Source organism: Pongo pygmaeus, chromosome 6, assembly GCF_028885625.2.
Source record: "Pongo pygmaeus isolate AG05252 chromosome 6, NHGRI_mPonPyg2-v2.0_pri, whole genome shotgun sequence".
Taxonomy (NCBI): Eukaryota; Metazoa; Chordata; class Mammalia; order Primates; family Hominidae; genus Pongo; species Pongo pygmaeus.
In genome coordinates, this window is record NC_072379.2 from 127830093 (window position 1) to 127845232 (window position 15140).

Below are 15140 nucleotides of genomic sequence, written 5' to 3' on the forward strand. Positions count from 1 at the left end.
GCAACCCTTGATGAATGGTGGAGCAGGGAGACTGAGTGTAGATGAACTGGGGAGGCTTGCAAGGGCCAGGTGCCCCTCGCGACCATGAGTGGGCTGACTTCCCCAGGTACTGCTAGCAGTTGAGTAACTGCCAACAATCTTCCCTGAGTTTGTATTAATTGGTTTCCTAAAAATAAAATGAAAACAGCAATAAAAAACCTGGCTGTCACTTATAGATCTCTGTGTTGTAGTAGCCAGCTGTGGATGAACATCCAGAAGTGACATATGTAACAAACTCCAGAGGTAAAGGCAGGCCAGTGTGTGGTACAATTCACTGCTCCCAAGCCAGGCTAGGGCTCCCCTTGGTAGTAGCTTTTGGCTGCTCTGGTGGCCTGTGCTGGAGCTTAAGTTGGAACCCACAGGACTTTGATGCCCACACCCTGGGGATGAATGCATCCCTTTAGCCCCAGCAGTTTCTCTCCCTTCTTTCAAGCTCCTTGTCCCCACCAAGTTCATTCTTATAACCAACTAAATATACCCTTTTTAAGACTTTCAGCTCTTTGACACAAACTATCCTGGCCGGGTGCAGTGGCTCAAGCCTGTAGTCCCAGCACTTTGGGAGGCTGAGGTGGGCGGATCACGAGGTCAGGAGTTCGAGACCAGCCTGGCCAACATGGTGAAACCCCATCTCTACTAAAAATACAAATATTAGCCAGTCATGGTGGTGGGTGCCTGTAATCCTAGCTGCTCGGGAGGCTGAGGCAGGAGAATCGCTTGACCCCATTAGGCAGAGGTTGCAGTGAGCTGAGATCCCGCCATTGCACTCCAGCCTGGGCAACAGAGCAAGGCTCCGTCTCAAAAAAAAAAAAAAAGAAAGAAAAGGAAAGGAAAGGAAAAAAAAAAAAAACCTACCCTTTTCAGTCTCTGTAGAGTAGAAGATATCAATGGCTTTTCCCATTTTTGCTGAACGAGCATTCTTGGAAGGCAATTTTCTCATTTGCTGGTAATCTATCCCAAAGAATCAGGCACATCTTGTTGCAAAACCTTGAACCTTTAAGGCCTCTTGGTTTTGGCTTTCATCTTATGATTCACTTAAATCAGGGTCACACAAGGTAGACATTTACATAAACTCATGAATGTTGATGCCATTCAAAAGCACAATTTCCTTTATGTCTTAGGTGTGCATTCTCAGTTATTGTTCTTTGTAACAATTCCCTTCAGATACATAAGGATTACAAGTTACTGTGTTTTAGTACAGTCTTGCTGGAAATAGCCCCAATGCTGATGATCTGTGCTCCACATAATCATGACCAACATCTCATGGCTAATCCTATCACGGAACAGACAATTCTGTGGGGAGATGACTTAGGCAAGTTCAGGTGCAGTTAGCTGACCTGCCCACATGGACGGGAGATACTCATCCTATTTCTACTAGACAATGCCATGCAGAAACACAGCATCTCCATTAGGTGAGCTGATCCTGAACAGTTCCTTTTTAAATTAAAATCTAGATGGGCAACCTTGCTCTGCCGAAAGTTTCAGAGCAGCCCTTTCAAATAATCTGTAAGGCTTAAGTAAGCAGTGAGGTTCTGACACCATTAACAACACAGGGCTGTTTGCAAAGCTATAGCTTTAGATATGCATTCCACATGCTGTTTTTCAGTGGCTGGGGAGGGCTGCATTCAGTCTTCCACACGTTTTTTTCAGTTCCCCACACAATTTCCTGTGAAAACAGCCAAATTCCTTAAACAGAGCAAAATCAACTGGTTATTTCAAGGACCTATGGTTGGACAAAACTTAAAAAGGTTTTATTATTTAGCCAGAGCATGAGAGGGATGGCTGGGGTAATGTGCTGATCCTTGGAATCTGATATCACTCTAAACACTCAAGTTTTTTTCTCTCCTTCTAATATTGCCTCTTTAGAGATTAAAACCCTGTGTACCACTGATGTTATGCTGGAAGATTTGTTTCACCAATTCCTATTGTTCTGTAGCTTGAGGATTTATGCCCAGGAGTGAAAAAGCTAAAGTGACAGGCAAAGAAAAGGCAGAGAAGTGTCAGTATATCAACAACACTGCCAGATGTATCACATTAGAACACAGCTCTGCAGTTATTAGCTCAAAGCCCAATTGCCATAACAGACTGTTATAATTCCATTTATTAAAAACTCAGGAAAATGCAAACTAATCTACAGTGACAGAAAACAAACCAGTGGTTATGTGGAAATGGGGATGGATAGGAAGAGGCAGGAAAGAGAGATTACCTAGGGGTTCAAGGAAACTTTTGGAAATAGAGAGTATGTTCACTACCCTGATTGTGATAACGGTTTCATGGATGTATCTTATGTCAAAGCTTATCAAAGTGTATACCTTAAAGACATGCAAATTATGTTAATGATACTTCAATAAAGTTTTTTTTTTTTTTTAAAGACCAATAAATCTGTAGGTCAGGGAACTGTCTACTTGGGTGGCCATAGTAGAAAAACCATACCACACTGTTTAACTGAAAGAGTAACCCAACTCCCTTTCCCACTGAGGCTACACGAAAGGGTAAAATGTAAGCGGGATGAGCTTTGGTGTGAATTAGGAGAATAAAAAGTGCAGAATGAGCCAGTTCCCTGAAGTCTGAAGGGTCTGTGGCATCAGGGCAGGGGCCTGCCCTTTCAACTCCATCCCCAGATGTCTATCAGGTACCAAAGGCTGCTTCCATAGCTAGTCTAGCTGAACCATTTCCGAGCTACAAGGCAGTGAATGAAAGTAAAAACAAAGAAACACTGGTTAAATTTTAAAAATTTATTCTTTTTCTTTTGTTGCTGTTGATTTGTTCTTGAGATGGCTACAACACCAGACAGAACAGTGCCCTCATATCTGATGGCTGTGAAGGGCTGCACTCCTTTGAAACATTAAGATCTGTTTTGGGCTTCCCTCTTCGGCCTCACCCTCCCCTTAAAATCAAGTCATTTCCACACTTTTTAGTAAAATACTAAATGACACGTCATCCCTTGTTAGCCCTGTAAACATTTTTTCTCCACACACCCTCCCTCTTTTTTTCTCTCATGTCTGTGGGTGAATAACTCACTAAGAAAAAAACCTTAAAAAACAAAAACTTATACATTTATATCCTGCACCCCCCACCCACCCCAGTTTTGGCTCTTCTCTCCAAGGCAGACAACAATCTGATGTGGATTGGAAGTGGACTGAGAGAATGAACGGGGTCAGGGTTCAGATATCCATAAATTCTGACCCTGGCAGGTCCTGAGCATCACCAATGTGACCACAATAGAAAGCAGAACAAGTTCCTTGCTTACTCCTCCTTGTCTAAACAACTCTAAAGGTGGGAAGAAACAGCTGGGGAAGGTATAAGAAATTTCTACTCATTTGCATTTAAAAGGAGGGGAGAGAGAAAGAGAAGGAAGGGTAAGAGAGGAGAGGACAAAACAATAGAAAACCTGAACAAATGACCCTGACCCTCTTCTTCCAATTGCAGCTATTTAATTCACGTGAATCCCCACATTATCCCTAAGTAAATATTTTGTTTCACAGAAAGCTTGTCCTTTTGTTTTTCCGTGTACACGTGCGCACTGGCGCTTCTGTGTGTATGTGTGCGTGCGTGCATGTATCATTTGCTACCAGGTGAATGTTTCAGTTCTGGTTTCTGTTTAGTCTTCCTTTTTTTTCTTTTTTCTTTACTTAAAATTATTTTTCCTTTTAGAAAGTTCACCAGTAAACCAGCTCCCCTCCCACCACGCCGGGCAGGCCACAGCCATCTTTTTAAAATCCGCGCTGATTTTCCCTCACACCCCCAAACAGGAACTCCTCAGGATGGCCTCGGAAGGCTGGAGTCTCTCCCTGTCTGGCGGGACACCCTGGTGGCGGTGAAGGCCCCTCTGCCACAACGGAGGTTTCTGATTGTGGGACACAGTCTGGTTTTTGTTTTCTTCCTGTCTTCTAATTAAAAAAGACATTCCTGACAAAAGAGATAAGACAGTCAATAACTGCACCAGAAAATAGAGCATTTAGTAAAATCAGCCTTAAGGCAGAGGGTTCCATATTTCCTCAGGTACCTCATTCTGAAGTCTGCCATAAGAACTCAGAAAAAATAAATAAATAAATAAAAGTCTGGCGTTTTAACTTGTGGGTTTAAGGGAGCTACTGCTTTAATGAGACACCATCTGCAGTGTGCTTCCAATGCTGAGTGTGCTGTGGAAACAAGGGATGATGTGTCAGGAGGGCAAAGAGCCAGCAGGTCCAGGCCTCCCATTCCAAAGCAACCAGGGAAGCTTTGCCTCAGTCTGCTAAATCCCACAGGCTTCATGTCGATTTTATTTTGAAAGAAGGCTTTGCCTACTAATAACAGTTGAAAACAAAACAAAACACCAATTTAGATGCTATCGAGAGGATACTGTATTAAGCGGAGTGGTTCAAAGTGAGGACTCTGGTACCAGAATATCTACATGTGAATTCTGGCTCCACCAATAACTGTCAGGCAAATTGTTAAACATTGTTGAACCTCAATTTCCTCATCTGTAAAATGGGAAAAATAGTAACAAATCCAGAAAAGCAGATGAGGATTATCTTAGTTAATACATCTAAAACACTTAAAACAGTACCCTGACACACAGTAAGGGCACAATAAAAGTTAACCATGAACACCTACAGCTGTCCATGAGCAACCTTATGAGGTGTATCAATGTCAGCTAACCCAGACACCATGCAAAACCGGGACATCCCAAATGATATTATTACTCACTAAAACAATCAAAGTTGAGAAATGATTTTGGGTGTGGCAAGGCACTGCTGAATATCACCTTTACCTACGAATACATTTAACACAGAAACTACCAGTGAGTGCTACAGATTCATCAAGAATTGCCTCCTGGGAGAAGAAACTCACCTTGAGACATCAAAGGGTGGGCTTAGAGGAGAGCTGCCTTTCTTCTCTCCATCAAGAAACTGGCACCCAAATTCTACTACCCACTCCTTTCAGCTAAGCTTCTTGCTTTGCTTCAGAATCAGGAGACGGAAAGCACGTGGAGAAAAGTGCTCATGGGGAGCCAAAGATGCTCCTCCTTTCCTGTAAGGGCCAAGCATCCCTAACCTGAATAGCCAAAATGCTTCCACAGCTGAAACTTTTTGAACGCTGATATGACCATCAAGGGAATGACCATTGGAGCATTTTGGATTTTGGATTTTTGGATTAGGAATGCCCAACTGGTGTGCATCCTGCAAATATTCCAAAATCCCAAAAAATCCAAAATTGAAAAACACTTCTGAAAGTGTTTTTTCCTCCGAAATCCCAAGCATTTCGGATAAGGGATATTCAATTCATACCTCCTGCCCTGGTCAACACCTAGCACTTCAGCATTCAGGTCATAAAAGTGATAAGAATAAGCTCTTTGCTCATTACATCTGGAGGGTCAGTTTTAGGAGAATGGCACCACATGTAACAGTCAACTTGAGGTTGTTTTCGCCAAAGTGGCCAGGTTAAAAATACTTATTTGTTTGTTGCCATGTACACTTACCATCTTAGAAGTGTCTGTAAGGGGAAGGGGGAAGAAAATGTTTCAATGCACTGTGTAACAGTTACTTTCGTATGGAGGTGAAAATGGTACCCCAAAGACACTGACAATTACTGGCTGCCCAGGCCCCAAGAAAATCCGGGCCCTGTATATTCCAGCTGTTCACCACAGTTAAACTGCTGAGTCCTTCCCTGACTCTAGCTATAAGACCGGTCCCATGATAGGCATTAAAACCTATCCCCATTCCCAGGCATCCCCGGCAGTCCAGAGAAAAGCTGGGAACTATGTATCCTCACCTGGGTGACAGGCACAGTGCAGGAGTGTGAGCTATCGAAACAACCTGGTGAAGTCTCGCAAGGCCCAGCAAACTTGCTTACATTCCTCAGCACTAGAAAAGAAAAGGTAGATTGGTCCTTGACTGAGGAGAAATACAGAATATGCTGAAAAACAATTGCAACATTGGGGCACACTGAGAACCGTCCCAACTCTTCTAGGAGCTCTCTCCATCGTCTCCTGAGCGACCCTGCCTTCAGATCTTTCTGTAATTCAGGGCAAAAATTATTATATATGAGAAAAGTTGTAAGCTTGATGGTCTTCAAAGGGTGGATTCTGGACACAAACTGCCCGAGTTTGAATCTTGGCTCCACTGTGCCCTTGAACACGTTATCAATCTTTGTCTCAGTTTCCTCATCTATTAATATTATCTACTTCATAACACTGTTTAGAGGATTAAAATCGTCCAAATACAGAGTGCTTATGAAAATAGAGCAGTGAACAAAATAGTATTCAATAAATGTAGGCTGCTACAACAACACTTGGTTGCTAAGGCTCTCATAAGTTTCCTCATTCTCTTCCAAAGATAGATTTTGTTTACAAAGGCCGGTCTAGCAACTAAGTCTCCACCAGTCATTGATTTTCTAGTTGAACAGGCTGCTCAGGATTTCCTCCTGTGGGAGGAGGAGGGAGAGAGGAAAGGGTTAAAGCATGTAGAAAGAGAGACGAAGCAAGAGACGCCTATGTGATATGAATAGCCCAACATTCATCTGACCCTGTTTTTTCAAAAGCCCCCCGACCTCCTCCCTTTGTCCAAAACTGTCACCAAGAAACCAGCTGATGCCAGCTTCATTCTACTGTATCTGTCTTCATAACAGTTTTTGCTAAATGAACATGAGGCTAAGCTAAAGCAGTGGAGAAGGAAGCACTTCATTTTTTTTTTCTTTTTTTTGATATGGAGTCTTACTCATATTATCCAGGCTGGAGTGCAATGGCATGATCTCAGCTCACTGCAACTTCCGCCTCCCAGGTTCAAGCAATTCTCCTGCCTCAGCCTCCCCAGTAGCTGGGATCACAGGTGCCCACCACCACGCCCAGCTAATTTTTTGTATTTTTAGTAGAGATGTGGTTTCACCATGTTGGCCAGGCTGGTCTCGAACTCCTGACCTTGTGATCCGCCCGCCTCGGCCTCCCAAAGTGCTGGGATTACAGGCATGAGCCACCGCGCCCGACCAGGAAGCAATTCTTAATATGCTTGCCTTCCTGTGGCCCTCTCCCTGGCTCAACTAACTAACTCAGATACCAGTGCCTACAGCCTAGGATTCAATGAAGATAAAAACACACTTTCCATCTCATAATGGTTAAACACCAGGGGAGGAAACTGCTCTAAGTGATCCAACAGAAAAGGTGAAAATAGAGCTATCCACTTAGGTTCCTACATCCAGATTTCCCCATCCATTATAAGTTCTGAAACATCATTAAGAACCTTGACTTAGACCCCATGACTTGATTCAACAGAACATTCTAGAAACTTTCTTCTAGTCTCTCCATCCTTAAAATGTAATGAAAGTAAGGCAGGTGGCCAGGCACAGTGGCTCATGCTGGTAATCCCAACACAGGGAGACCCCGTCTCTACAAATAATTTAAAACTTAGCTGGGTGTGGTAGTGCACACCTGCGGTCCCAGCTACTCATGAGGCTAAGGCAGGAGGATAACCTGAGCTGGGGAGGTTGAGGTTGCAGTGGCCCATGATTGTGCCACTGCACTCCAGGCTGGGCAACAGAGTGAGACCCTGTCTCAAAAAAAAAGAAAAAAAGAAAGGAAATGAGAAAGGTCTTTTGGCTTTATTGGAATTGCCATTACCTCTGCGGATTTAATAAGCTTCAATTAAAGTGTTACATTTCTCATTTTACTTCCAAATTAATACTGACTGTTAAGGAGGCAGCCAGGGTATGTGAGCCCATATCACTCATGCTCCCAATGTCAGGAAGGAGGAAGATCTGTAACCCAAGAGAAGTTGCTATGTGGTGTGTTATTACAAGGGACTAGGATAATAGAAAACCCTGAAACTTAGGACAGTGCTGGAGACTGAGATTTTTTTGCTATCCTAATGTCTTACATGTTTTAAATTTTACCCTTCTTCAAGAGACTTCTGTTTTGTTTTGTTTTCAAAACAGATAGAAACAGATAGAAACAGGGTCTCACTGTGTTGCCCAGGCTGCTTGAACCTCTGGGCTCAAGCTATCGTCCTGCCTCAGCCTCCCAAGTGCTGGGATTACAGGCGTGAGTCACTGTGCCCGGCAGAGACTGGAAGAGAAATGATAACTTCACAGCCTCCTTTGTGGCACATGAGAAAAAGTATTGAAACCGAAATGCAAGTGTGGGAGAACTTTAGTGCGATAGGGTGAAATGAGGGACAGGTGACACTGTCAACTCGGCTTCTGCCCCAATCCTATCTGCAAGTGCTTTGGTGTCAAACACTTCAGCCAAATGTTTAACTGAAGTGTCCTTGGTGGGGAGCCCATAGAAATGGATCAAAAAGCTCCTTGAGGCCGGGCGCGGTGGCTCACACCTGTAGTCGCAGCACTTTGGGGGGCCAAGGCGGGTAAATCACCTGAGGTCAGGAGTTTGAGACCAGCCTGGCCAACATGGTGAAACCCATCTCCATTAAAAAGACAAAAATTAGCCGGGCGTGGTGGTGGGCACCTGTGATCCCAGCTACTCGGGAGGCTGAGGCCAGAAAATCACTTGAACCCAGGGGGCGGAGGTTGCAGTGAGCTGAGATCATACCACCGCACTTCAGCCTGGGCGACAGAGCAAGACTCCGTCTCAAAAAAAAAAAAAAAGCTCCATGAATGTTAGAACTATAGTTATATGCTACAATGATGTTTTGGTCAACGATGGACTGCATATATGACAGTGGTCCTATGAGTAAAATAGAGATGAACAACTGCACGTTGCGTTACTCACATGCTTGTGGTGATGCTGGTATAAACAAACCTACTGCACTGCCAGTCATATAAAAGGACAACACAAACAATTATCTACAGTACACAATACTTCATCATAAGCAACTATATTACTGGGTTATGTATTTACTATACTATACTTTTTATCATTAATTTAGAGTATATTCCTTCTACTTACAAAAAAAAATTTTTTTACTGTAAAACAGCCTCAGGCAGGTCCTTCGGGAGCGATTCCAGAAGAAGACATTGTTATCCTAGGAGATGGCAGCTCCATGTGTGTTATTGCCCTTGAAGACCTTCTAAGTGGGACAAGATGTAAAAAGGTGGAAGACAGTGATATTGATGATCTTGACCCTGTGTAGGTCTAGGCTAATATGTGTTTGTGTCTTGGCTTTTAACAAAAAAGTTTAAAAGCTAAAAAAACAATAAATAAAGTAATTTTAAGAATAGAAAAAAGCTTATAAAGATATAAAGAGAAAAATTTTTAATGAGCTGTACAATACGTGTTTTAAGCTAGGTGTTATTACAAAGGAGTCCAAGAGTTTAAAAAAAATTTAGTTTATAAAGTAAAAAAGTTACAGTAAGCAAGGGTTAATTTATTCAACCTCTGCCTCCCAGGTTCAAGCGATTCTCCAGCCTCAGCCTCCTGAGTAGCTGGGATTACAGGTGCCCACCATCACGCCTGGCTAATTTTTAAAATTTTTAGTAGAGATGGGGTTTCACCATGTTGGCCAGGCTGGTCTCAAACTCCTGACCTCAAGCGATCTGCCTGCCTCGGCCTCCCAAAGTGCTGGGATTGCAGGCATGAGCCACCACGCCTGGCCAAGGGTTACTTTATTATTGATGAAAAAAATTTTTTTATAAATTTAGTGTAGCCTAAGTATATAGTATCTATAAAAAGTCTACAGTAGTGTACGGTAATGTCCTAGGCCTTCTATTCACTCACCACTCACTCACTGACTCACCTAGAGCAACTTCCAGTTCTGCAAGTTCCATTCATGGTAAGTGCCCTCATACAGGTATACCTTTTTTTTCTCTTTTATACTGTATTTTTACTGTACCTTTTCTATGTTTAGATACGTTTGGATATACAAATTCTTACCATTGTGTTACAATTGCCTACAGTATTCAGTACAGTAACCTGCTATACAGGTTTGTGGCCTAGGAGCAATAGGCTACACTATATAGACCAGGTGTCCGGTAGGCTATACCATCTAGGTTTGTAGAAATATACTCCACGACGTTTGCACAACAACTAAACCACCTAATGACACATTTCTTGGAACATATCCCCATCATTAAGTAACACATGACTATATTTTCTGTCTCAGTCCTTCTGACGTTTGATATTTCTTAGCTTTTTATTTTATTTATTTACTTTTTCAACTGCCAGTATTTTTTAGATTCTGTTTTCTGGCTTCTAGTCCCCAAATTCCTATCCTTCCACCATATTTCTGAAAGCTTTTATGGTCGCTATTTCTCAAGCCCCATAAGATTACTAGGGGAGTGCTGAGAAATGAGATCCTTTTGATCCGACGACCTGGTAGGTAACAGAAAATAATGAAACTCTGATGACTTGACTAGGGATTCAACCCCTTACTGGCCTCTAACTCCAGTATCAATGCTTCCCATGTTCAACATCTTTTGGCTTTGAAGAGCCCCAGGCAAGTGACAAGTAGTCACAGAATAAACACCAAGATGGAGAAATGGAAATGATGGCAGGGTTTCTTCTAGTCCCAATTGGTCTTAGTTAATGATAGGCTCATTTGGCACTTGGAAAGCAAGAATGTTATTTTAGAATGAAACGTCCCAGCTTTCTTCAAGTTGACCAACTAAAAAAGCTAGGGAATTAATTACCAGTACCATGTGAAAAGCAGGCTTGGACTTGCTGAAATGAAACTGAACCAGTTCACCCTCTCTGCCAGAATGGCAAACAAAGTAGCATGTTGAGGCAGGTGTTACGGACCTTAAAATCAAAAGGGAGACTGAGTCATGCATGGGACAGAAAGTTCAAGGGCTTTCTGTCCTGTCTACTACAGGCATTCTAGAGGAAGAGAATTACTAAGAGGAGATGAGCAATCTCAAGTCCTTTCTCTAGCACCTCAACATTAGCTCTTACTTATGTTCATTTCCCACCACTATGTTACATATGTTACAGCCTGCTATAGGAAGAGCTGCAAAACTTGTTTAGCAATGGAAGATCAAGTAGGTCAGGTTGGTGGTGCACCTTATTTTCCCATATCACAGGACAAAGATAACAGGTTTTTTTTTTCCCCCGCACAGCACTGCTTTACTTAGGTCTCTTTTCCTTGCCCCAAGATTTATCTTAAATTAGGAAAGGATATCTATGACCTTGACTTCAGACTTACCGTATTATTTTATCTGTCATATATTAGTCCCACTGAGGGAAAGAGGGCTTGATAGAGACTTATTCTACAATGTGTGGGATTCCAGAATGTGTGGGTGGCTGCCTTAGAGTCAACAGGAGACATGCCCCAGCTAGTTTTGCAAGTACCTAATGACATTCTAGAAGTTTCTCCTCTGAGGAGAAAGGAGTTAACATTCACTGATCACATACTATGTGCAAGATCTTCTTTAGATTTCCATTTGGTATCTCATAATAACCTTATGAGACTGGTAGTACTAACCCTATTTCACTGGATAAATAAACTGAAGTTCAAAGTAATAGGGTATGTGGCAAGATTCAAACCAACATACTTGACTCCAAACCCCATCTTTGGAGGGTTTCCCCTAGGTTCCCATTTGCTTTAGGAAAATTAGAGCCAATATGATCCTGCCCTTATACTGTAACCAGCACTGAATGGAATAATGCAGAACAGAAGCAGAGAGAAGCAACTACTATACTTCTTTCCCCTGAGACAGCTTGTAGACAGAATACTACTTCTACTGAGAAGATTCATAGTAAAAGCAATCAAAGAATTTTTAGGGTCACCCCAGTCAATATATGCCTACCCAGTGGAGGGGAAATCCCCACTTCTGGCAAAATGTGTCATGAAGGGTCACATGCTATTTTTCAGTCATGCATGTCACTTGATCTATGGCTAAAAGTGAGTTATTTCTGGGGCATACTGGGCTTACTACTTAAGCCACTTAGTAAACTATAAAATAATAGCATTCCATGGTTTGGGATTTTAACATTAACAAAATTGTTGGAGACATTCCAGAAGATGAGAAAGTAAACTATTTTGGAAAGTGACATTAAGAAATCAATTCTGAGAGAAGACAACTAACTCTTGTACCACTGCTTAAAGTTCATTTTCTTTCCAAGTCTGATTTTACCCATGAAAGTGTAATTTATGCTCATAAAAAAGTGCACGTAGTACAGAAAGTTATGAAATGAAAAGAAAAGCCTCCCTCCCCTCCTAGTCTCACTTATATATCTTTCCAAAAACTTACTGTGCAGAAAGTAGCCTGTGTGTATGTGTATAATTTATAATAAAACAGCTCTTTAAAGTACAAGTTGGTTCATTTACAATAGCATAAAAAAATCCTTATGAAAAAATTTAACCAAGGAGGTGAAAAACTTATACACTGAAAACTACAAAATGTAGCTGAAAGAAATTAAAGACACCAATAAATGGAACAATATACTGTATTTGTCGATTTAGAGATTTAATATTGTTAAGATTTCAATACTACTCAAAGCAATCTATAGATTCAATACAATCCCCATCAAAATCCCAACAAACTCTTCTACAGAAAAATCTACCCTAAAATTCATATGGAATTTCAAGGGTCCCCAAGTGGCCAAAACAATCTTTTTTTTTTTTTGAGATGGAGTCTCGCTCTGTCACCCAGGCTGGAGTGCAGGGGTGCAATCTCGGCTCACTGCAAGCTCCGCCTCCCGGGTTCACGCCATTCTCCTGCCTCAGCCTCCCGAGTAGCTGGGACTACAGGTGCCCACCACCACACCCGGCTAATTTTTTGTATTTTTAGTAGAGACGGGGTTTCACTGTTTTAGCCAGGCTAGTCTCGATCTCCTGACCTCGTGATCCGCCTGCCTTGGCCTCCCAAAGTGCTGGGATTACAGGCGTGAGCCACCGCGCCTGGCCACCAAAACAATCTTTAAAGTGAACATTACAGGCCTCATATTCCTGATTCTAAAATTTATTACAAAGCCACAGTAATCAAAACAGCATGGTATTGACATAAAGAAATACATCATAGACCAATGGAATAGAACAGGGAGCCCATTAATAAATTCTCCTGTATATGGTCAAATGATTTTCAACAAGGATGTCAAGACCATTCAGTGCAGAAAGGACAGTCTTTTCAACAAATGGTGCTGGGAAAACTGGATATCCACAAGCAAAAGAAAGAGGCTGGACCCTTACCTAATACCACATACAAAAATTAACTCAAAAAAGATCAAAGACCTGATATAAGACCTAACTGTAAAACTCTTGGAAGAAAACCTAGGCAGAAAACTTCATGACATGAAATCTGGCAATGATTTCCTAGATATGACACCAAACAGACAACAAAAGCAAAACAGATAAACTAGGCTACATCAAAATTAAAAACTTCTGTGCATCAAGGGACACAATCAACAGAATGAAAAGGCAACCTAAAGAATGGAAGAAAATGTTTGCAAATCATGTACCTGATAAGGAATTAATATCCCAAATATAAAAGGAACCCCTGCAACTAAACAACAAAAGAAACCCAATTTTTAAATAGGCAAAGCACTTGAATAGACATTTCTCCAAGAAGATAAACAAATGGCCAATAAGCATATGAAAAGATGCTCAACATCACTAATCATTAGGGAAATGAAAACCGCAATGAGATATCACTTCACACTTGGTGTGAAATGCTAAGATGGCTACTCTCAAAAACCCAGAAAATAACAAGTGTTGGTGAGGATGTGGAGAAATTGGAAGTTTGTGCACTGCTAGTGGGAATGTAAAATGGTGCAGCTACTCTGGAAAACAGTATGATGGTTCTTCAAAAAATTAAAGAAGATTAAATAGAATCACCATATGATCCAGTAATTCTACCTCTGGGTATCCAAAAGAATTGAAAGCAGGGGCTGAAAGAGATATCTGTACACCTGTGTTTATAGCAGCCTTACTCACAACAGCTAAGAGATGGAAGCAACCCAAATGGCCATCAACAGATGAAAGGATAAATAAAATGTGGTATATGCATACAATGGACTATTATTTAGCCTTTAAATGGAAGAAAATTCTGGCACACGCTACAACATAGATGAATCCTAAGGACATTATACTAAGTGAGGTAAGCTAGTCACAAAAAGACAAATCTGTATGATCTCACTTATATGAGGTATCTAGAGTAGTCAGACTCAAACATTAAGTAGGAAGTTAATTGCCAGGAGATGGGGAGAGGGGAGAATGGAGAATTGTTGCTTAATGGGTATAGTTTCAGTTTTACAAGATGAAAAAGTTCTTGAGATTGGTTGTGCAATAACATGAATATATACTTAACCCTACTGAACTATGCATTTATAAAAATGGTTAATACTGTAAATTTCATGTTATGTGTATTTTTATAACAATTAAAATTTTTTTAAATTATTTTAAAAGCTCAAGTTAGGTTATGTAATACTGTTATTTTAACCTTTACAATTTATCTTGCATATTTTTCCATATTATCACATATTTCTTCTTCCTTGTTCATCTTTGGGACTATTTACTAGTATAAGCTTACTGTTAATTATTTAACTTTTTTCTATTGATGGGCAATTAGAATATTTCCATTTTTTTCACTACTACTAACCTTGCTATAACATTCCTTCTTTGACCCATATATCTTTCCACACTGTATAAGTCATTGCCTAAAATTTAGACAAAACTCTAAAGACTCTAGATATAAAAAGAGAATCAGGGCAAGGGAACAAGTAGCTATAAAATCGAACTTAAGTTGCTGTCATTACCATTAAGACCATAAGTCTCATAACCTTTGATTCGGTGATTACATTTTAAAGGAAAATATTCAGAAGAAGGAAAAGGCTCTATTTTTGACATTATCTGTAACACTAAAAAACTGAAAAATGATCTAAATGTCTACTAATACAGCCATTATAAGAAAATCAAGTAACACCTTTATGGCTATAAAACAATAATTAGGAAGACTATGTAACTGTATTAAAAATATTTATATGTTCACAGTAAAAAAACACACACACTTTACACTTTAGGCTGTAATCCAGAGATTGTAAGTGCCTCATGGGCCTAATGTATCCCAGGCAGATGTTCTGTTCGGACTACACAACTTCTTTGAAATTAGAATTTGACTATCTTTAGGCATGGTGAACATTCTCCAATTCACTGTCGTCTACATCACTTTCTGATGTTTTATAACCAATGCTTTGCCTTACTCAGGTATCTACATTCTTGACCCCCAAATGTGGATGA

The 15140-nt window shown here is 40.9% G+C and overlaps 1 protein-coding gene across 3 annotated transcripts in view; it reads right to left on the reverse strand.

Annotated features, from left to right (window-relative positions):
* Nucleotides 1-2756: 2756 nt before the first annotated feature.
* Nucleotides 2757-15140, reverse strand: part of TNPO3 (transportin 3) — a 98669-nt gene continuing 86285 nt past the window's right edge. For all 3 annotated transcript variants that reach the window (XM_054497233.2, XM_054497234.2, XM_054497235.2), the window contains exons 22-23: nucleotides 5794-5885; nucleotides 2757-3945 (exon numbers count right to left, since the gene is read on the reverse strand). In XM_054497233.2, coding sequence (XP_054353208.1) covers nucleotides 5825-5885 — 61 coding nt within the window. In that variant the 3' untranslated portion in view covers nucleotides 2757-3945; nucleotides 5794-5824. The remainder of the gene's footprint in view (nucleotides 3946-5793; nucleotides 5886-15140) is intronic.